The 20,643-nt window shown below is 47.5% G+C and overlaps 1 protein-coding gene and 2 long non-coding RNA genes across 5 annotated transcripts in view; 2 read left to right on the top strand and 1 right to left on the bottom strand.

Annotated features, from left to right (window-relative positions):
• LOC142863462 (uncharacterized) overlaps nucleotides 1-5,893 on the top strand; it is a 26,350-nt gene extending 20,457 nt beyond the window's left edge. The window contains exons 3-4 of one of the 2 annotated variants that reach the window (XR_012914240.1): nucleotides 2,704-2,770; nucleotides 4,476-5,893. This is a non-coding gene — a long non-coding RNA (uncharacterized LOC142863462). The remainder of the gene's footprint in view (nucleotides 1-2,703; nucleotides 2,771-4,475) is intronic. The other variant, XR_012914241.1, reaches the window with a different exon arrangement.
• LOC142863461 (uncharacterized) lies at nucleotides 1,920-11,871 on the bottom strand. The gene is made up of 3 exons (XR_012914239.1): nucleotides 11,806-11,871; nucleotides 10,850-10,945; nucleotides 1,920-2,334 (listed from the first exon to the last, which is right to left on the bottom strand). It is a non-coding gene; the product is annotated as an uncharacterized LOC142863461 (long non-coding RNA).
• Nucleotides 11,794-20,643, top strand: part of KDM2B (lysine demethylase 2B) — a 127,337-nt gene continuing 118,487 nt past the window's right edge. Inside the window, exons 1-4 of one of the 2 annotated variants that reach the window (XM_012782279.3) lie at nucleotides 11,794-12,113; nucleotides 13,172-13,316; nucleotides 16,292-16,370; nucleotides 17,714-17,760. In XM_012782279.3, the coding sequence (XP_012637733.1) occupies nucleotides 12,081-12,113; nucleotides 13,172-13,316; nucleotides 16,292-16,370; nucleotides 17,714-17,760 (304 nt within the window). In that variant the 5' untranslated portion in view covers nucleotides 11,794-12,080. Of the gene's footprint in view, nucleotides 12,114-12,906; nucleotides 13,317-16,291; nucleotides 16,371-17,713; nucleotides 17,761-20,643 lie in introns of those variants that run through there. The other variant, XM_075996528.1, reaches the window with a different exon arrangement.

Below are 20,643 nucleotides of genomic sequence, written 5' to 3' on the forward strand. Positions count from 1 at the left end.
AAATGTTAAGGTTACGTATGTTGCCCTTGCCCCCGTCTCCCCTCGAGTGAGAGCTTCAAGCATGTCTATCCCACATTTGGTGCGCATCACATTCATTATGTATGTATATACCCATCCCTTACCCCCCACCTACTCGACACCAGATAAATGTTATTTATCTATATGTCCACTTAGGTGTTGATCATTTAATACCAATTTGCTGGTGAGTACATGAGGTGCTTATTTTTCCATTCTTGGGATACTTCACTTAATAGAATGGGTTCCAGCTCTATCCAGGAAAATACAAAAGGTGCTATATCACCGTTATTTCTTACAGCTGAATACTCCATGGTATACATATACCACATTTTATTTACTCATGTATTGATGGGCACTTCGGTTGTTTCCACATCTTTACAATTGTGAATTGTGCTGCTATAAACATTCGAGTACAGGTGTTTTTTTCATAGAGTGACTTTTGTTCTTTTGGGTAGATGCCCAGTAATGGAATTGCTGGATCAAATGGTAGGTCCACTTGTATTGCTTTAAGGTATCTCCATATTGCTTTCTACAGAGGCTGAAGTAGTTTGCAGTCCCACTGAATAAGCTTTTGTTTCAGGCTTTGCTTCTGAGGAACCCAAGTGAAGACATATATTCTGTAATTTGTCCATTCCCTATTCATGAACATTGGAATTGTTTCACGTTTTTTGTGAATGCTGCTAGGGCTATCATCCTTGTCCCTGCTTCCTGGTGCACTTGTGCCTGATTCGAGTGTTTGTTCCCAGCAGTGGAACTGCTAGATTGTAGGTTACACAAACCTTCAGCTCCACTAGGTCTTGTCCAAATAGTTCTCAAAGCACCTACTGATTTTTTCCAGTTTATTTCACAAGCCCATCCTCAGCTCACCACATTCAGTTCGTATGGGTCTTCTTTTGGTTCCTTTAGCAAATGTGCACCCCAATCATGAAGCCTTTGCATCTGTAATTTTTTCTGCTGAGAGCATTTCCCCAGCACCCAGCCTAGCTAAGATCTCTTCCCTGGGAGCTCAGCTCTGTGCATCACTTCCTTGGAATAGCTTTCTCTGACTTCCTCCCCAACCCCAGACAAGGTCGACCTGACCCCCTTCATATTAAGGGTCTCATAGCACCATATACCTCTCCTTTGTGGCACTTGTGAGTTGCAATGTTCCATCCATCTGTGCAACTATGAGAACAAACTCTGTCCTCCCACCAAGCTCCAAGTTCCCTGAGGGTAGTGACCACTGTTTGTTCAAGCTGCTGACTTATCTCCAGCACCCAACACTGTGCCTGGCACATAACAGGTGAATGGTGTTATTACTCTAATAGCTATTCTAGGTTTTAACTCATATTAAAGTTTAGTATGTAATTTTCCAGCATGTTTTAACATTAATTAGCATCTGCTGGGGCTAAGATCATGACAATGTAGACATGGTCCCTTCCCTCAAAGAGTTCACAGATTCAGGCCAATAAACATTATTGAGCTCGCTGGAGCATGACATATTTTAAGTGCTTAGCAACTGTTTAAATGAGTCAGGGTTCCCCTCTAGTCTAAGTAGTATAATAAGTAATGAGGGCCAGTGTTTATTGAGCACTTATTATATGCCAGGCATTGTGCTAAGTGCTTTCCCTTTACCTTCTTATCCATGGTCACATCTGACTTGAGAGGTGTACTATTCTCACCTCCATTTGACAGATGAGGAAACCAAGCTGCGAGAAGGTGAAGTCATTTGCTGCAGGTCAATGATACAGACAGGATTGGATTTCTCCGCCATAGCACCTGAACTGTATCTCCTATAATGATGTGAAATTTCCCCTGCCCCAATTACACTACTTTCAGTTAGATTCCAGAGAAAACTGAGTTTTTAACCACAATGGTAAATTAATGATACCTACCACTGTCAGGCACCCAAATACTCATCATTTTACAACCATCTGTTCATTTTATTCAACAAATATTTACTGATAACCCACCATGGGCCAAGCTCTGTTCTAGAGGCTGGGAAGACAGAGATGAACAAAATAGATGTCCTAGTGAAAGGAGAATAAAATCAAACCAGGAAGTAAAAATGTATAATATGATCCATGGTGATCAGTGCTACAGAGAAAATGAAGGTATAACAGGGAACAGAGAGCAGGATTACTGCGGTCTCCAAGGTCTGGTTTCATCTTCCCAACAATGTCTGTTATTTTCCCATTGTACAAATGAAGAGAAGGAGGTTCAGAGAGGTGAAGTCACTTCTCCAGGGGATCAGAGTGCACAGGCTGAGAAGTCAGGACTCTGGAAGGATTGAGGACCCATCCTGCAATCACTCTTTGCTGTGCTCCTACTGAGTGCCTAGGATTGAGGTAGAGATAAGAAGAGCATCAAACCTTCTCCAAAGAGCTTAAGACCTATGAGCAGAGGACTCTCAAAACTCTATTGTCTTGTCATGAGGTGCCCAGGGCACACATTAAGTGTGATCACTGATGGGAGGCTACAGTCAAGGCTCAGGCTGATGAATCAATACCAGAGATCAGGAGAAGAAGGTGAAAGTAGGTCCCCTAGGACAGTGGTCCCCAACTTTTTTGGCACCAGGGACTGGTTTCATGGAAGACAATTTTTCCACGGATGGGATGGGAGGAGGGGATGGTTTTTGGATGATTCAAGCATATTACATTTATTGTGCAGTCAAACCTCTCTACTAATGATAATCTGTATTTGCAGCTGCCCCCCAGCGCCAGCATCACCGCCTCAGCTCCACTTCAGATCATCAGGCATTAAATTCTCATAAGTAAGGCCCAGCGTGGTGACTCACGCCTGTAATCCTAGCACTCTGGGAGGCCGAGGCGGGCGGATTGCTTGAGGTCAGGAGTTCGAAACCAGCCTGAGCAAGAGCGAGACCTTGTCTCTACTATAAATAGAAAGAAATTAATTGGCTAACTAATATATATATATGGAAAAAATTAAAAAATTAGCCAGGCATGGTGGCGCATGCCTGTAGTCCCAGCTACTTGGGAGGCTGAGGTAGGAGGATTGCTTGAGCCCAGGAGATTTGAGGTTGCTGTGAGCTAGGCTGATGCCACGGCACTCTATCTAGCCTGGGCAACAAAGTGAGACTCTGTCTCAAAAAAAAATTTTTATGAAATTCTCATAAGTAGCATGCAACCTAGATCCTTCCCATGTGCAGTTTACAGTAGGGTTAACACTCCTATGAGAATCTAATGCTGCCACTGATCTGACAGGAGGTGGACTGGCCCACTGCTCACCTCCTGCTATGTGGCCCAGTTGGGGACCACAGCCCTAGGATATTCTGGGACTTTTGGCTACTCCTAGGCCCACCAGTCCCTGCTCAGGGCTTGTCTCCAGCCCCATGGCCTTTAATCAAGGAGACTGTGAGATACTACACCTGGCCATGAGAGAGATATTAGACTGTTTACACATGGGTATTTTATTATAATTGTGAGAGGTGTTCTCAATGAGAAGTTTGTGTGGGGGTAAACTCACCTGCTCTCAATTCCCAAGGGGTGAATTTCTCTCTCCAGGATGGGGCTAAGAACCAATTGTCAGCAGGGTAGGGTGGTTCCTGCCTGCAATCCCACAAGTTTGGGAGGCCAGGGCAGGAGGATTGCTTGAGGTCAGGAGTTCGAGACCAGCCTGAGCAACATAAGATTCTGTCTCTCCAAAAAATAGAAAAACTTGCCGGGTGTGGTGGTGTGTCCCTACAGTCGCAGCTACTGGGAAGGCTGAGGCAGTAGGATCATACTCTGGGCCATGAATAGGTGCTGCAGGGCTTAGAGGAGTGTTTTCTGTAACTGTTGTTTTGTGTACAAATCAACGATATGTTCAATAAATAATTGGTGAATTAATGACTATCATTTCAAGGAGGGTTAAAAAGCCACTGACACCATCTGTAAAGAGTGTTAAGAGTTGGTTAGCCAGAAAAAGAGAAAATCTCAGGAATGTTATTCCAAGATTTCTGGAAGGGTGAGTAGTTCTGGGATCAACTAGGGTGCTGGGCTTGCATTCATCATACAGTTTTAGAGGAGCTGTTGGCACTGTGCTAGGTAGGAGCCCATCAGTTAATGGGGCAGACAGGATCCTGCCCCCCCCCCCTCAGGGCTGCCACGCAGTGAGGGAGACCACAGGCAACAATAAGATAAGGTAGGAGGCACTAGGAGGTGGGCAGGAAAGAGAGAGGTAAGCTGATAGCAGGAGAAGCATCAGGAGGGAGGAGGGCTGGGGGAAGGGATCCGCATATGCAAAGATCTGGAGGAGGGAAAGAGCAGGTTTAGTCAAAGAACTCAAAAGAATTCAGCAAGGTCAGACTTTGAAGGTGTTGTTGGGGGAGAGAAAAGATGTTGGGCAAGCAAACAGAACCATCCTATCCATGCCCTAAGAGCTTTTCTGTTGGGTGAAGCTAAATTTCCCCGATCTGTTAAGGTTGTTAGGGTTCTAGAGTTCAGGAAGTCACCTTCATTTTATTTTATTTTTTTTAGAGATGGGGATCTCACTTTGTCACGCTGGCGCAATCATAGCTCACCATAGCCTGGAACTCCTGGGCTGAAGCGATCCTCCCGTCTCAGCCTCCCAAGTACCTGATTCTACATCGTCTTCATTGTAATGAAGACAAGGATTTACTGAGCCCTCTTCTAGAACTGTGGCTCATTCAATAGTCTGGTAACTCTAATCCATTTGATATTACAACCCCTTTTTACAAATGAGAAAACTGAGACTCAAGTTTGGGTACTTTGTCTAAGGTCAAATAACTCACTACATTTAAGGACTGAGAATGTTCTTTTATGTAAATGCTTCTGTTTGAGCAGTACCTTTTACATGAGGTAATGCATGTAAAAGCTTCTCTGTAATAGAGCCATATAAACACAAGGCATTAGTAGTCGCTTTGCTGGACTTCTGGCTCCATCCAGTTCAGCCTGCAGCATTCGGGGAGCACCGGAAGGGGCAATAATTAAAGCCAAAATGCCCAATGGTCTCTCAAAATCCCCCGTGTCTATTCTGGTTCCCCAGGAGCACCTCCAGATATTATCTTCTGCCAAAGAGAGAGTTTATTTCTCAGAAGTTGCAAGATGTGGGCAGTTAGAAAAATCAGCAGCATCAACAACTACAAAAACTCCAGCAGCAGCCTGAACACAAAGAGTTAGAATTTTGAACAAAGGGCGCGGTCAGACCTGAAAGTAAATGCTGACACATCCTCTCTCCAGCTGTGAACTGGGGGTCTGAGGGCTGCTGCAAAGGTCATCTGTCTCCACATCTCTGGGCAGGAAATGCAATTCAATCCTCTCAGTGACTGATCACTTTGCAAGATTAATGGAATCTTCTCCAACACTGGTCTCTGTTCTTGATAGCACAAAAAGTGAATCAACCTTCTCTCCTCCTCTCTCTTCTTACTCAGCAAGGTCAGCTGATTCCCCATTTTAAAACTTCAAAACTTTCCTCCAGGAAATTTGTCTGTCACTGTTCCTTTGCAGGGTAAAATCCTGCCTTCTAGGGTAAGATCAAAAGGTGACACTTAAAGGTCTGGGGACTTTTCTAGGCTTTTCATCTGTTCCTATTTCATCTTGCAAAATAAATTAAATGCAAAGGGCATGATATTCCCTGAAAGGGTTAATCGCCAGCCCTCCTATCTGTCCCTCAGGGACCGTCAACCAATGGTAATTGAGCATGATGAAGTAATGCTTGGATTTTTATTAGCATTGGTTAACACACTTGTCCATCAATCCAAAGATGCAAGTTTTTAAAGAATCTTTGAACTTTTATGACTCTTTGTGGAATTAACCCGTTAATCAACTCACCTGTTATTTCTAAGTTTCCTTCCAATCTTCAGACTGGAAAAGAGATATTATAAAATGCAGAATTCTACATAGATAACTTAAGTCTTCCCAAAATGGCCAAGGCTTGACAGTCTCTCTCTTTCTCTCTCTCTCTCTCTCTCTCTCTCTCTCTCTCTCTCTATATATATATATATATATATACATACACACATACATATTGTTCTTTCTTACTCATTTACTTCAATCCACAAAAGACTGAGTAGTTAAAAAAAAAAAGAAAGGTCTTTAGGAACTCCACTCACTTTAACAGAATTAGTGTGGTCTGTTATCTCCCTAGATTAAAATGGATAAAAGTATTTATATTTTAATTTACAAAATACAAAATATGGCAAAACTCTAATTTCTAGTACACTGGGTCCTAGATACATAAGTCTTTGCTATGTTTGTTTCCTATGCCTTTATGTTTGAAATGTTTTATAAATTTAAAAGGTCACAATGGTTGTTAAAAATGCAAATAATATATAAATATGATCCTTAAAATTTTCTCTCCTCCTGGAGAGGATCAAAGATAGTTAAGTTTGCAGCTCTGTTCCAATCCTTTTTTTATCTTTTTTTTTGGGGGGGGGCCCGCAAAGGACATATATACACAAACATTATATGTAGCTTGTTTTTTTTGACATAAATAAGGTCATAATATACACTTAATTCTGTAACTTTTTATTAACTGATCTTAAACTTTTCCTTTATCACCACATTCAGATTTAGCTCATCTTTAAATAATATTTTAAGATGAGGAAGTTCTACAGATAATATATATAAGGAGCTTCAAGATTATAATCAGTGAAAAGCAGGGTGCAGTGTGTCTGTTTCTGGGATATAATAATAGAAGAAAATACATGGAGATGTTTGTCAATGCATAACTATTTCTGGGAGAATATGGAAGGACCAGAATTGTTAACAAGTTTTCTGGGGATGAAAGGACTCAGAGGAGAAACTGAGTTGGTGTGGGAGAAAGAAAATTTTAAAACAATTTTTAAATTGTGGACTATTTCACAGACACAATAGGATTTGTAAAATATTTCAGTACACTCTAAAGAATGCTCTCAGATGCCCACCATGTGGATTAAAACACAGAAAGTCACCCAGGACCTCTTGCTGCTCACATTTTGTTCCTGAGTTAAGTCTTTTCCTGCATTTTGTGTTAATCACTCCTTGCTTTTATTCATGCTTTGCCAAGTAAGTATCTATATCTAAGAAATATTTATTTTGTTTAGATTTACCTGATTTTGAATCCTGTAGACTTAAAAAATGAAAAAAATGGACTTCATTTTTGAGTAGGTAACATATCTCTGTGGGACAAAATTCAAAAGGTACTATAGCATATAAAATGAAATTTAAGTCTCTAAGGTTCAAAATCTGGTAACATTCGTGCATATATGTGGTAAAAATTTTAGTCTACCAAAGAATAGGTTTTCTTCTCTTTTCCCAGTTCTTTTCCCCATTTTTTTTGTCTTCCTAAAGGAAATTGTGTGTATAGAAAAGAATATGTATAGATATAGGTATATATATTCCCTTTGGTTAGTTTACCTAAGTGGTCAGCACAATTTAGTGTTATTAGTATTCTGCATCTTGCTTTGTTTTGTTTTAATTTAAGGATATCATTCCATATCAGCATATATATTGATAGTTACCTTATTATTTTTAATGATCACTGGCATTTCATTGGGCAGATAAATGTTACAAGAATGATTTAGTTGGTTCCTCAACTTTCAGATTGTTTTCAGACTTTCTCTATTGCAAACAGGGTTACAATGGAGTGCATCTTTGTGTGTGAGTCTGTCAGGATATATATCTGGAGGTTGTTACCCCTGCCTAAGGATTCCTGCTCTGTCACCAATTATTTGTCCTTGAGAAGATTATTTGTGAGATCTGGGCAGGTGGGACAATCTCATAGCCAACTGGCATCCTCTGGTGCCTACACACATGCTCTTGGCAGGCACTCAGAGAGTGTGGTTTAAGGGCTAACACTGCAAGCATTCACATTGTACCAGATGGCCTGTTCCAGGAAACCTTTGCTGATATCCTTGGCCCCCTTCCCCCACAGACCCTTCATTCATTCCACAAATGTTTCCAGAAGGTTGATTATGGGGACCTAGCATCAAATCAGACCTCGATGTGTATATATGTGTGTATATATATATATGTATATATTTATCGTTGTATATATAGTTAAGACAAATTCTGGAAAACATGCTAAGGCTATGCTAATAGATATACTAGCTACATACAGCTACTTAACTTTAATTAAAATTTATTTATTTTTGAGACAGGGTCTCGCTTTGTTGCCCAGGCTAGAGTGAGTGCCATGGCATCAGCCTAGCTCACAGCAACCTCAAACTCCTGGGCTCAAGTAATCCTACTGCCTCAGCCTCCCGAGTGGCTGGGACTACAGGCATGCACCACCATGCCTAGCTCATTTTTTCTATATATATATTAGTTGGCCAATTAATTTCTTTCTATTTATAGTAGAGACGGGTCTTGCTCTTGCTCAGGCTGGTTTGGAGCTCCTGATCTCGAGCAATCTTGCCCACTTCGGCCTCCCAGAGTGCTAGGATTACAGACATGAGCCACCGTGCCGGGCCAAAAATGAAATGAAATTTAAAATCCAGTTCCTTAATCCCAGTAGTTACATTTCAAATGCCTAATAGCCACATGTGGCCAGAAGCATCTGTGCTGGACAGCAGTGCAGATATAGAATGTCCTCATCACAGTGTTGTATGGGACAGCCTAGCATAGAGGTCAATTCTGTGGTCTGAGCTGTGGATTCTTACAAACTCTGGGTTCAAATCGTGGCGCTGTTATTTCATAGCTGCACAATTTGGCCAAGCAACTTGACCTCTCTGAGCCTCAACATGAAAGTGGGGAATTACAGCCCTTGCCTCACAGAGCTTTGGTGAGGATTCAAAGAGACAGCAAATGTGTGGGGCTTTGCACATAGACATAGTTAAGTTCTCAAAATTTAGGAGCTATTATAATTATTTGTGAATGTGAGAACAACTTCAATTTTTTAAGCATTTGAAATCCTGGATTCTGATTTCTGAGAGCTCCAACTGGAGTCAGTCCTTTCCTCAGGAAGCCGCCTGTCCATCACCCTGTCCAGCCCGGGGTATGCCTACAATTGGAGCTGTTTCTTCTATCTTTTCTCTATCCCCTCTGTCTTTGGGCCCAGAGCTGCTCAATCAACCTTTGATGAATGAAGAAATGAATGAATGGGGGAAAAACCCAGGCAGGATTTGACTGGGCCTTTTGTGAGAAGGAGCAGGAGGGTTCAGGAAATCATTATTATTATGTTTCAAATACAACTGGCCAGGCAGAGTTTCCCTAAAAGAAAAAGTACATGTGTTTGGTAAGTACCTTAAGCTCACCTACTATCCGCTCTGCTGGGACAATTAGCCAACACCAGGAGCACAAGGGGCTTGGCCCTTCCCCCTTAGGCCCAAAATAACCTCCTCCCCCACTTTGAGCAAATGCTTGGAATTCTTTCAACTGGAGGACAAAGCCTTTCATCTGCCAATTACTGATAAAGAGAAAATGCAAATATCAAGGGGGAAGGTGATCCATCAAGGGCCCAACATTTATTGAGTGACCACTTAGGACCAGGCGGCAGGGCAGGCTTTCTGGGGGCGTCAGAAGGGGACAAACCCCAGGCTGGCCCATTCTTCTCTCCGGTTTGTGGTTTCCTGGAGGTTTGTAAAGGGAGGGGATTAAATTACGTGACCACTCTACCCCTTCCCATTCTGACAGGCCAGGAACTCCCCATCGAGGTGATATATGGACTTAACTGTTTTTACACTAAGGTGGCCACCATTGGATCTTTTCCTGATGCCAGCTTTTGGGGACACTTGGGAAGAGAGAATGGTCTCAGGAAGGAAAAATTAATTAAAAGGCTCAAACATTCTATTTCTTGCTTTATTCCAATCAGCTCACTTTTCACCTCCCTCCAGCTATGCACCCTCCTTGGAACATGTTTATTTCATTATGGAGGAGTAGCGTCGGGGGTGAGTCTCTGAAAGAGCATGTGATGGCCAAGCCAGGCTCCAGCCTGAGCCCCAGCCTTGCCACACGCAGCTTTGTGATCCTGGTTGAGTGACTTTGCCTTTCTGAGTCCCAGTTTTCCCTTCTGCAAAATAGGGACTAAGACTATTTCCCTTAAAGGGTTCTTAAAAGAAAGAGAGACACAAACAAAATGGTCCCTGGTCTTTGCCAGAGGCTAAAGGTAGAAGCCTTCTCACTCACACTATGAGCTGCGGATTGATGCTGCAGAACTAACGTGGGTGATTTCAGTTTGGAAACAAATTTTGATGTTTGCCAGTCTCATCCCTACTTAAAAGATCTTTACAGCAATCAAACAGGAATTAAGATAAACTTCAGAGAGTATCCTTTGGGGGTACTAGATGGACTACAGAAAGATAAGACAGGAAACCCTAAGGTGAGCAATGTTACGTGACCAGTGCGGAGCTGATGGTTCACATCCCATCTCTGGTGGGGAAGTCACTTCCCACATGTCTGTCTGATCGCTTGTTCACATGAAGACTATATGGAGGCAGAGCAAGCCATCCAGATTCATAATTTCTCTGAGCCTCAGTTTCCCCATCTGCAAAATGACCTGCTCCAACTATCCCACAGCAGAAATAAAATGCCATGCGCAAAGCCTGCTGTCTACAACGTACCTTTATTATAGTCCTCCTGCCATGTCATCTTATCAGGATCTTTACCCCTAAGATCAGGCCTAGTAGGGCACAGGAGTGGGGCTAGAGGGATGTTTAGGGCCAGCTCTTTTCGGCCAGAGTCGACCTGTTATTCACGATGGCCCTCCAGGACAACTCAGGACCAGCTGGGGGGGGGGGATGGTCACAAGCACTAGTAAATTGACACGGAAGCATGCCAGTGGGCTAATGACATCACTTAGTCAATGATACCTCCGCTAAGTAGAGAGGTGCCCAAGTTTCCCGCTTCCCGTCCCAGAGCACTACGCACCTTCCCACCGACTTTTCTCCCATAAATGTCCAACAAGGGCTTACCCTTCGCTCGTCTGCGGGCTGCGTTAGGAGGCGCCAGATCCGATTCTCTCCTTCACTCCTGAGCATCTATTCCCTCCTCTAGGCGAGCGCAAGGACCTTTAAAAAAAAAAGTCCAACTTCTGTTTCAGGGCTCGTCGCCTAGTAAAGGACTCCACAGAGGCGGGCAGAATGAATGAATGAAAGGCAACGTCTTCCGGTCAGCTGCAGTCTGAAAAGGCTCTAGTCTGGCTGTATTTCCTGTACCTGTGTGTGTGCGCGTGTTTGGGTCCATATCTTTGAGTCCCAGGAGTTTAAAAGTTATGCAGTCCTTACAGGTATGGAGCTGAGCTAATTGCCTTCAGGGTCCCCCTAATGCCTCCTCCATATGGAAGATTTGCAAATGGGGGGTCTGCAGAGGCTCACCACTGTCCCCCACCCCATGAAAAAGACAGGCAGTGTAAAAACAAAACAAAACAAAACAATATATATAAACACAAAAAAAACGCTTTGAATTTGGGTCGCCATGCAGGTAATAGAGTGGGATGCATGAAAAAGGAAAAGGGGTAGCCTTAAGCAATGGGGACAGGGACGGAGGTGGGGGGTCGTTTTGGGGGGTGCCGGGCCCCGGGGGCTTTCACGCCAGCATGCTGGGCTTGCATTTCCGCGCCTCCCGCTGAGGCCAGCCGTGCAAATCTGCACCTCCCTCCCCGCCCCCTCCTCCTTCCCTCCCTCCCTGCCCCGCCATCTCCGGGATGCGCCCGCCGCCTGCAACTCAGCCCTCCAAAAGTCAGCTCTGCACACAACTCCCGGGCGGCGGCGGCGCCTGCGTGCAGAGGCGCACTCGTGACCCAACAACAAAACAGCGATGCCAGGGCGCTAACGGCGCCCGGTGCCTCCCGGGCTCCCTCCCCGCCCCACACCTCCTTTGGCCGCCGCCCCCGCCCCCACTATCCCGGGCCGAGGGCCCCCCCACTAACCCGGCCGCGAGCTCCGAGCGCGATCGGCAACAATGTTTACGTTCCGGGGATTATGACGTCGACGCCTCCCCCCCCCCAACTGCTGAAAATGGTTTCCTAGGACTTTGCAAACGGATCTGCCTAAGTGTTGGTGCAAAACTTTGTAGATCTCGGCTCTGGCTTGCTTTATTTATTTATTTTTCGGTTTGTTTTCTTTGGTCTTCCCTCCTTCCCCCCTCGGCTAAAATGCAGGGGGCAGGAGCGTTGACAATTAATTGGTGAACTCTCCTAAAAAAATGGAGGCAGAGAAAGACTCTGGAAGAAGATTGGTGTGTAGCTTTTTTTTTTTTTTTTCCCAAATCTGTATCTGGTATATGATAGATCTTTTTTTTTTTTGGTTGTTTCTTGCTGCCTTTTCTTTCCTTTTCTGTATTTTGCAAGAGGACCGGAAAAATATAATAAATTGCATGCAAAAGGAAGCAAGCGGCTTACTCCTCCAGTCCCTTCTGAGGCTCAGAGTCTCAGACACTTAAGTGGGGAGGTGGTAGCGCGGAAAGGCGTGGAGGGGGCTGAGCGGTTCGGGGTTCGCCCAGAATCTGGGGGGCTGCGGGGCCGGGCGCTGGGCGGTGGAGGGAGGAGGCAGGGGGATGCGGGGAGTGGTGGGGGAGTCTCCTTAGGAAGTGAGTGTGCGCGCGCGCTTATGGGGAGATGAGGCAGCTGCTGGTGCGTTTTGGGGTCTCCGATCGGAGCTTTGTGGCGGGCTGCCTGCCTCTCCCCCCTTAAGCCCCGAACCTCCTCCCCCCACTTCGTCTTCTTGCACTGGCGGGCGGTCGGCGGGGGCGGCTGGGGTCTCAGCCCTTCCATTTCAGCTTTCCAGCATTCCTGGTAGCTCGGGGGCGGCTCCAGTGTTAGAAATGCCGCCAGCCCCCGGTTCCGGCTTCCCGGCTCTGCCGCCGCGGCTGCTGGGGCTGCTGTTACCGCCGAGCCGGGCGCTGCAGCGGCTCCTCCCGGGGCCTACATCTGCCCGGCCAGCCCGTGCCCGGAGCCCCTTCCGCGGGTTACATAACCAGGATCCCGGCTGAGTGGGCAAAGCTCTACACAGCTCGGGGCGGGGGCAAAGGAGAGCCCCCAGATGTCCCTTCCATGGCTTCCAAAGATACAGGAGAGGACTGCTCCTTGTAGGGTGCTGCTGGACCCTGGGGGTGCGGGCCCCTCTCCTTATCCTGCTTTTCTGCATCTTTGGCATTTGCGCAAAGTTGCACGGGTTGCTAAGGTGGGGTGCAGGGGGCGCGCACCTCCTGCACCTGTTCGTGCTGGGCCCAAGGGTAAGAGGCCACCCTCAGTCACCCCAGTAATGTCCTGGGCTCTCTGGTTTGGGTCCCCGCAGCGCCCCATTGACCGCCAGGGATACGACGAGAACGAGGACCTGTCGGACGTGGAGGAGATCGTCAGCGTTCGTGGCTTCAGCCTGGAGGAGAAGCTGCGCAGCCAGCTGTACCAGGGGGACTTCGTGCACGCCATGGAGGGCAAAGGTGAGGCGCCCCCTCCCCGGGCCGCCCTCCGTGCCGCGGGGCCGAGCGCACGTGGGGAGGGAGCTGCCGGTGGCTGGGTTCGTATTTCGCGCCCGCGTCCCCCATTCCAGGGGATCCGGTGACGAAACGAGGCCGAGCACTGGGGGGTGGGGTGGGGTGGCGAGGGAGGAGGCCAGGCGGGAAGAGGGGCCGGGTGTGGGCCTAGGCCCGGCCTGCGACCACCAGCAGCCCCAGGGTGGGTAAAACCGGGGGCCCCCGCTGCGGACTAAGGGACCTGGGGATGGACAGGCGGACTGAGGGAGGCGGGAGCGCTGCGTCCTCCCCCTCCCCGAGCCGGTTGCGCTCCCTGCGCTGCCAGAGGTGCTGCCGCCTGGCTGGAGCCCGGCTGTGGCCGCCCCTGGGACATCGGGGTGAGACCCCCCCAGGCCTGAAGCCTCCCAAACCCGAGCCATCTCCAGATCTGCCTGTTGGGAACTGGTGGTGGGGGCGCCGTGGGTTATAGGGGTGACACCCCCTCAGGCCTGGGTCGGCAGAGCGTCCCCTCATGGGCTCTGCCAGATTGGAGCAGCGGCCTGGCCCGTGTGTGCCCTGACTTGTTGGCCTGAGCCCCCACTTAGGCCTGAGCTCTCTAGCTCTGCAGCCTCGACAGTTTGAGGCCAGGAGTTGGGCTAAGGAGGTGACCCTTCCTTAGGCTTAGGGCTGAGATCGCTGTCCCCTGGCAATTGGAATCGAAGGCGTAGGGCGCCTCTCTTGGAAACCTCTCTGGGAACCGGGATCTGTTCCCAGGACTGAGACCTTAGAGCTGTGTCTCCTGTGGGCCTCCCTGCTTTAGAGCACAGGTTGGGAAGCTTCTGGGGTTTTGAGTTTCACTTGAGCCAGAGACCTTCAGGGCCTGTGTTTCTCCCTGGCTCTCCTACTAGGAAATGGCTAGGGTACCCTCCAGATATTGGGGTGATGCTCCAGCTTGGGTCTGAGGCCTCCAGATCCCTGCCTGCCCCAGCTTGCAGCCAGTGTGGCTTCTGGTTCCGCAACCCTGTGGGGTTGGGATTTCAGAGATGCCCTTGCCTACACAGGCCCCCTGGACTTTGTAAGTTCATTTTTTTCCTTCCCTACTTGAAATTTCCTTTAGTTGGTCAGTTTCCATTTTGTTTACCCTGCCCAACCCCCTTGGAAAACTCCTCAGTCCCCCAGTGAGCTGGTGACAGGGGAAGTGCCTCCCTCTCCCAGGTTCTGGTTGAGTGGCCGTGGGTTAGCCCCTAGAAGAGACTGTCCTGGTTTTGTATTTTTGAAGTTTCTCTTTTGTGTCCACTGCCTCCTGGGGCCCTGGGCTCTGCTGGTGGGAGGGGTAGTTGTGGGGGGAGGGAAGAAATTTCTTCCAGCTTGCCAGGTCCAAGAGCAGGGTGCTAGTCCCAGCTAATTTAAATATCCTCCGCATAAATAGAATTTTAATTCCTCTCCTTTTCTCCCCATTTTACTATCCTTTGGTGGATCCTATGAGGAAACAATATGCAAACTCTTCCTAGTCATTTGTGAGGAATTCTCAGCCCAGGATTGCAGAGCTTTTTCTCAAGCTCATTTGAAGAAGTTGAAGCTGACCCTAGTTTTGGGGGGTAGGGAGGGGTTTGGGTGTGTGGGTGTATGGGGGTTTATTCCAGCAAGGGGGCATGAAAGTGTATCCTTAAAGTGTATTCTTAAATCTGCCGTCTGGCCCCTTTCAAAGGACAAGGCCCAGGGTTTTGCTAGTTCATTCAGATCTGGCCCCAAAACTGGAGGGAGGAGCTGAGAAACAGAAGGCGCCCATAGCCTGGATTCAAAATAGAAGCTTCTTAAACTTCTCTTCCTTTAAATCCTTAGGAATCCCCATTCACTGTGAGCCCCTGGGGATCTGAGCTGCGGAGGTCAGGGCTTTCCCCAGCTCTGGGTTTTGTTCTCTTCGGAGGGGAGTGATCCTGGCCGCCTCCTCCCCCAAGGCTGCCCTGTGAGCTGTTTGCCTGGGCCAGTGGCTTCAGTGGCCCGGGGCCTCTTCTGTGTCCCTTCCTGCCAGCCAGAGAAGGCTTGTGCCCTTGTGGATTGCTTTAGATACCTGAGGATTTGGGGGGGGCCATGAGGGTTTATCTGAGCCTCCCTCATCTCCATATTTGTGGGTACAGTTGGTCAGATCCATTGGTTTGGGGTTTGGAGAAGGAAAGAAATTAGTCGAAGGCCTCCTTCACTCTCCAGGGTTTTGGATAAGGATTTTGGGGTCTATACTAGACAAACGCCAGACAGAAAACTGCCCTGTGAATCTTCTATGGGCCCCATCTACACAGCCTTCACCTGGGGAGCATCCCTCCCAGTTATCCGGATGAAGCAAGTATTGTGATGGCTGTGGCAGAATTTCACTCTTAAGACAACAAAGCTGTGCCCAGTTCCCTAGTTATTTTGGCATCAAATACACAGTTTCCAGGGAAACCGGCTTCCCCCCCTCCCCTTCACTATGCAGGATATTACAATAAGATTTTCACTGATGCTCGGCTACAATGAGAGCCCTCCTCCCAGCCTCCTCTCTGGGGCTTCAGATCCTCCCAGGTGGCATTCTTCAGTTTTGCTGTCCCTTTACTTTGTGAGCTCTGCTTGGGATGTGTTTGTGTGTCCCTCTTTGGGAGCTATAGCTGGGGCTCTTCCTGTGTGGGGCTCTTTGAGTGTCTCCCTCCCCAACCCTGGCTGGCCTTGGGCTGTTCATTGACAAGTTGGGACCAGTGGGGCATGCAGGGAATGACTGAGTAGGCAGAGGAGCTGGTGTTGGCATGGCTTCTTGGGCTTTGCCCGATCATTTCCCCATCATTTTCCAGGGAGCGTTGGCCATATAGCTGATGCCTGCATGTAGTGTACATCTTGCCCTTTCTCTGTCATTTTTCCTCCCCTAACCAAAGGATCATGGTTCATTTGCTCCTCCGTGGCTTAACCAACTTGTTTTAATTCAAATATCCAAACAGATTTCAACTATGAGTACGTACAGAGAGAAGCTCTGAGAGTTCCCCTGATATTTCGAGAAAAGGATGGACTGGGAATTAAGTAAGTTGCTGAAACAAATCGCCTCTTCCCCTGTCTCAAAGTTCGTAGTTCAGAGTAGGTTTCTTCTACCCTTTTCCCACAGTTAGTCACTGAGAAGGATCTTTTTTCATGATCTGGGTACAACATCTCCTTGTTCAAGTCCTTTAGGGGAAAAAACTCTCCAAGCGTGCCTGCATAGGTTTGACTTTTTCCCCTAAGTGACCCCAGTTACGTGTATCGACCTCCTACAGAGAATTGTACCTTTCCTCCTTCCCCTGCCCCCAAATCAGGAAACTGAGGCAGGGCCTGAGCTGCAAAGAGAATCACCAGCTAAGCCCAAATTTGGGGTACCTAGATACACTTTTTCTACACAGACTCCTATGTGGAGGATGTGTTTCCTGGGGTGCTAGTGTGTCTCCTTTCTTTGCCTCCCCAGCAGCCTGCCTCTCCACCATTTCTGCTTTACATTCTCACTGAGATCTGTCAGAGCACCAGGTGGCGGAGAGAGCTGGGACACAGGCTGGAAGAACAGGTTTCCGGCCCTTGGGCAGGGGCTGGGGAGGAGGCTTAGGGTGGCATCCGATGCTGCCTCCCTCTCCAACACCCACTGCCAGACTTGCTCGGGACTCTCATTTCTATGATGAGGAATTAAACGTTAGGATCATTGTTAATTAATAGAGAACGTCACCACAGCCACCATTCTGTTATTTATTTATTTATTTTTTTTGAGACAGAGTCTCGCTTTGTTGCCCAGGCTAGAGTGAGTGCCATGGCGTCAGCCTAGCTCATAGCAACCTCAAACTCCTGGGCTCAAGCAATCCTCCTGCCTCAGCCTCCCAAGTAGCTGGGACTACAGGCATGCACCACCATGCCCGGTTAATTTTTTCTATATATATTAGTTGGCCAATTAATTTCTTTCTATTTATAGTAGAGATGGGGTCTCGCTCTTGCTCAGGCTGGTTTCGAACTCCTGACCTTGAGCAATCCGCCCGCCTCAGCCTCCCAGAGTGCTAGGATTACAGGCGTGAGCCACCGCGCCCGGCCAACCATTCTGTTATTGTAGCCAGTGTTGTCAAATCCATGGACCTGGTGTGATGTGTCTTTTTCTTTTCCTCTGAACTTAGAGGGGTCCCCCCACTTTTCATCCAACTCCTTAAGGAGAGTGTTTTATAGAAGGAGAAACAGACACAGAGAGGGCTCCCTACCCTAAAAGAAAGTAGGTGTTTGAATGCCCAGCTCCAGCCCTTACCCTTGACACTACATTTCAGGCTTGCCCAGATAATGGGGTGCACAGTGGGCCCAAGGTGGGGTCTAGGTCCATTGTTTCTGGCTTCTTACCAAAGGTCTGCACCCCATTTTTCCAGGATGCCTGACCCTGACTTCACAGTCCGAGACGTCAAACTCCTAGTGGGTAAGTTGCTTGCTATGTGTGGCTCAGAGATGCTGAAGTAGGGCGGAGGAGAGAGGAAGGGGAAAGAGGCCTTCACCACCTGCCTCTTTAGACTTCTAACTGCCTCTAGAAAGAGAGTCCCCACGGGAGGAGGCAGGAGCAGGTGTGAGCTGCAACCGTCTCGTTCTGGAGAACAGGTCAGATTGCAAAGTCATAAGAAGTTGTATCAGAGGGCGTTTGCCAGGACAGTTTTATGAGGCCAATTTGGACCCTAGCTCCAGCTTAGGTATCAGCAGCACAACCTTACACCTCTCCTTCGTGTTTTGTTTGTGGGTTGCTGGGTAAACACTGGGTGCTTTGTGACCCCTGAAAGACGTTCAGGCTTTTGATGGGGAGGGATTATTCCTCCTGCTTCCTTAGGGTTCTAGACAAGCCCAGGGCAGGGTTCGCCACGGAACGATCAGCAAATACACACGAACTCTCTGAGCACCTACGGTGTGTGGCTGATGGCTGAGCGTTCTGGACTCTCGGCCAGGTAACAGGTGGCATTTCAGATTAAGAGGCAGTTGTTCAGGAAATCCATTCTTTCCAGAAAAAGGCTTCTTGGCTACACGGGGGGCAAGTTCATAGTTGTGAACCTGAAAGACGATCTCTGCCCTCTTGGCTGGAGTAACAGGCAGTATAGACATAAACTGTTTTTAAAACTATCCGTCGTTTCTCACGGTGACAAGGGCCATGAAGAGTAAAGCAGAGTGGGGGGATGGAGCGTGGGGGGGCTGTATTGCAGGCAGGTGGTTAGGGAGGCCTTTCTGGGGAGCAGGGGTACATTTTGGCAGAAACCCGACCATGAGAATCAGCTATGGGCAAGAACATTCTAGGCGGAGGGACCAGGAAGTGCAAAGGCCAGGCGGTGGGGTAAACTCGATGTGTGGAGGAACTGAATGAGTGAGGGCGAAAGCAGTAGGAGAGATGGAGGAGGCGTGGGCCCGGCCGGCAGGACCTGGTAGGGCATTGGGTTTGACTCCTACTGGGAGGAGAAACCATAGTGGGGTGGGGACGTCCCTGTGTGATCGGGTTATTTTCTTGGGAGGAGGAGTTTAAAACATTCTTAAAAATTGAGATTAAAATTCACATACTAGGCCGGGCGCTGTGGCTCACGCCTGTAATCCTAGCTCTTGGGAGGCCGAGGCGGGCGGATTGCTCAAGGTCAGGAGTTCAAAACCAGCCTGAGTGAGACCCCGTCTCTACTATAAATAGAAAGAAATTAATTGGCCAACTGATATATATATAAAAAATTAGCCGGGCATGGTGGCGCATGCCTGTAGTCCCAGCTACTCGGGAGGCTGAGGCAGGAGGATCGCTTGAGCCCAGGAGTTTGAGGTTGCTGTGAGCTAGGCTGACGCCACGGCACTCACTCTAGCCCGGGCAACAAAGTGAGACTCTGTCTCAAAAAAAAAAAAAAAAAAAAAAAAAAAAAAAAAAATTCACATACTATAAAATTCACCATTTAACCACTTTAAAGTGTAGAATTCAGTGGTTTTAGTTTATTTACAATGTTGTACAACCATCACCACTATCTAATTCTGGAACATGTGTGTTACCCCATAATAAACCATGTACCTCTTGATTTCCTCCTCCCTCTAGTCCCCGGTGACCCCTAATCTGCTTTTTGCTGTTGTGGACCAATTGCCCGTTCTGGACATTTCGTATAAGTGAAACCATGTAATATGTGGTCCTTTGTGTCTGGAGTCTTTCACTTGTATAATGTTTTCAAGGTTCATACGTGTTATAACATGTTATCAGTGCTTCATTCCTTTGTATTGGCTGAATAATATTCTACTGTATGGATAGACCACATTTTGTTTATCCAGAAACATTTGTTTTTAGACAACATTTGTTGATGGACATTTTAGTTGTTTGTACTTTTGGGATGTTATGAATAATGTTGCTATGAATGTTCATGTAGAAGTTCTTGTGTGAACATACATTTTCATTTCTCTTGGGTATATACTTAAGAGTGGCATTGCTGGATCACATGGTCTCTGTGTTTAACTTCCTAAGGAACCACTAGTGTGTTTTCAAAAGCAGCTGCACCATCATGCACTCCAGTCAGCAGCACATGAGGGTTCTGGTTTCTTTACATCCCTACCAGCACTTGTTGTTGTGCCTTTTTGATGATAGCTGTGCTAGTGGGTGCGAAGTGGTGTCATCTGATCCACGGTTTAGAAAAGCCGGCTCTGGTGGCTTTTGCTCTGTGGCACATGAAGGCAGCTGGCCCCTGGGTGTGGTGTTTCAGATGATCCAGCTAGAATAATTGACCCAAAAGTGTGTTAACAGGTACACAGAAGGGGGAGAACCCATTGGCTGTAAGGAGATGGTGCTGAGGACAGATGGAAGGGTCTTAGCTAATTGGAGAGGGCATTTCTTGCTCTGGGAATAGTTTTTTTTAAAAGTTGGATTCTAGACTGTAATTCTAGCACTCTGGGAGGCTGAGGCGGGCGGATTGCTCGAGGTCAGGAGTTCGAAACCAGCCTGAGCAAGAGCGAGACCCCGTCTCTACTATAAATAGAAAGAAATTAATTGGCCAACTAATATATATATAAAATTAGCCGGGCATGGTGGCGCAAGCCTGTAGTCTCAGCTACTCGGGAGGCTGAGGCAGCAGGATTGCTTGAGCCCAGGAGTTTGAGGTTGCTGTGAGCTAAGCTGACGCCACGGCACTCACTCTAGCCTGGGCAACAAGCGAGACTCTGTCTAAAAAAAAAAAAAAAAAAAAAGTTGGATTCTAGAAATGCTGAAGGAAGTGAACATCGGAGTAGAAGGAAACAGACTATTTCAGCAAGGGACAGAAGATGGGACAGTTCACCCTTTAAATCAAGTCTTGGCACAGGCAACTTGGCTGGT

This window comes from Microcebus murinus, chromosome 22 (genome assembly GCF_040939455.1).
Source record: "Microcebus murinus isolate Inina chromosome 22, M.murinus_Inina_mat1.0, whole genome shotgun sequence".
Classification (NCBI taxonomy): domain Eukaryota; kingdom Metazoa; phylum Chordata; class Mammalia; order Primates; family Cheirogaleidae; genus Microcebus; species Microcebus murinus.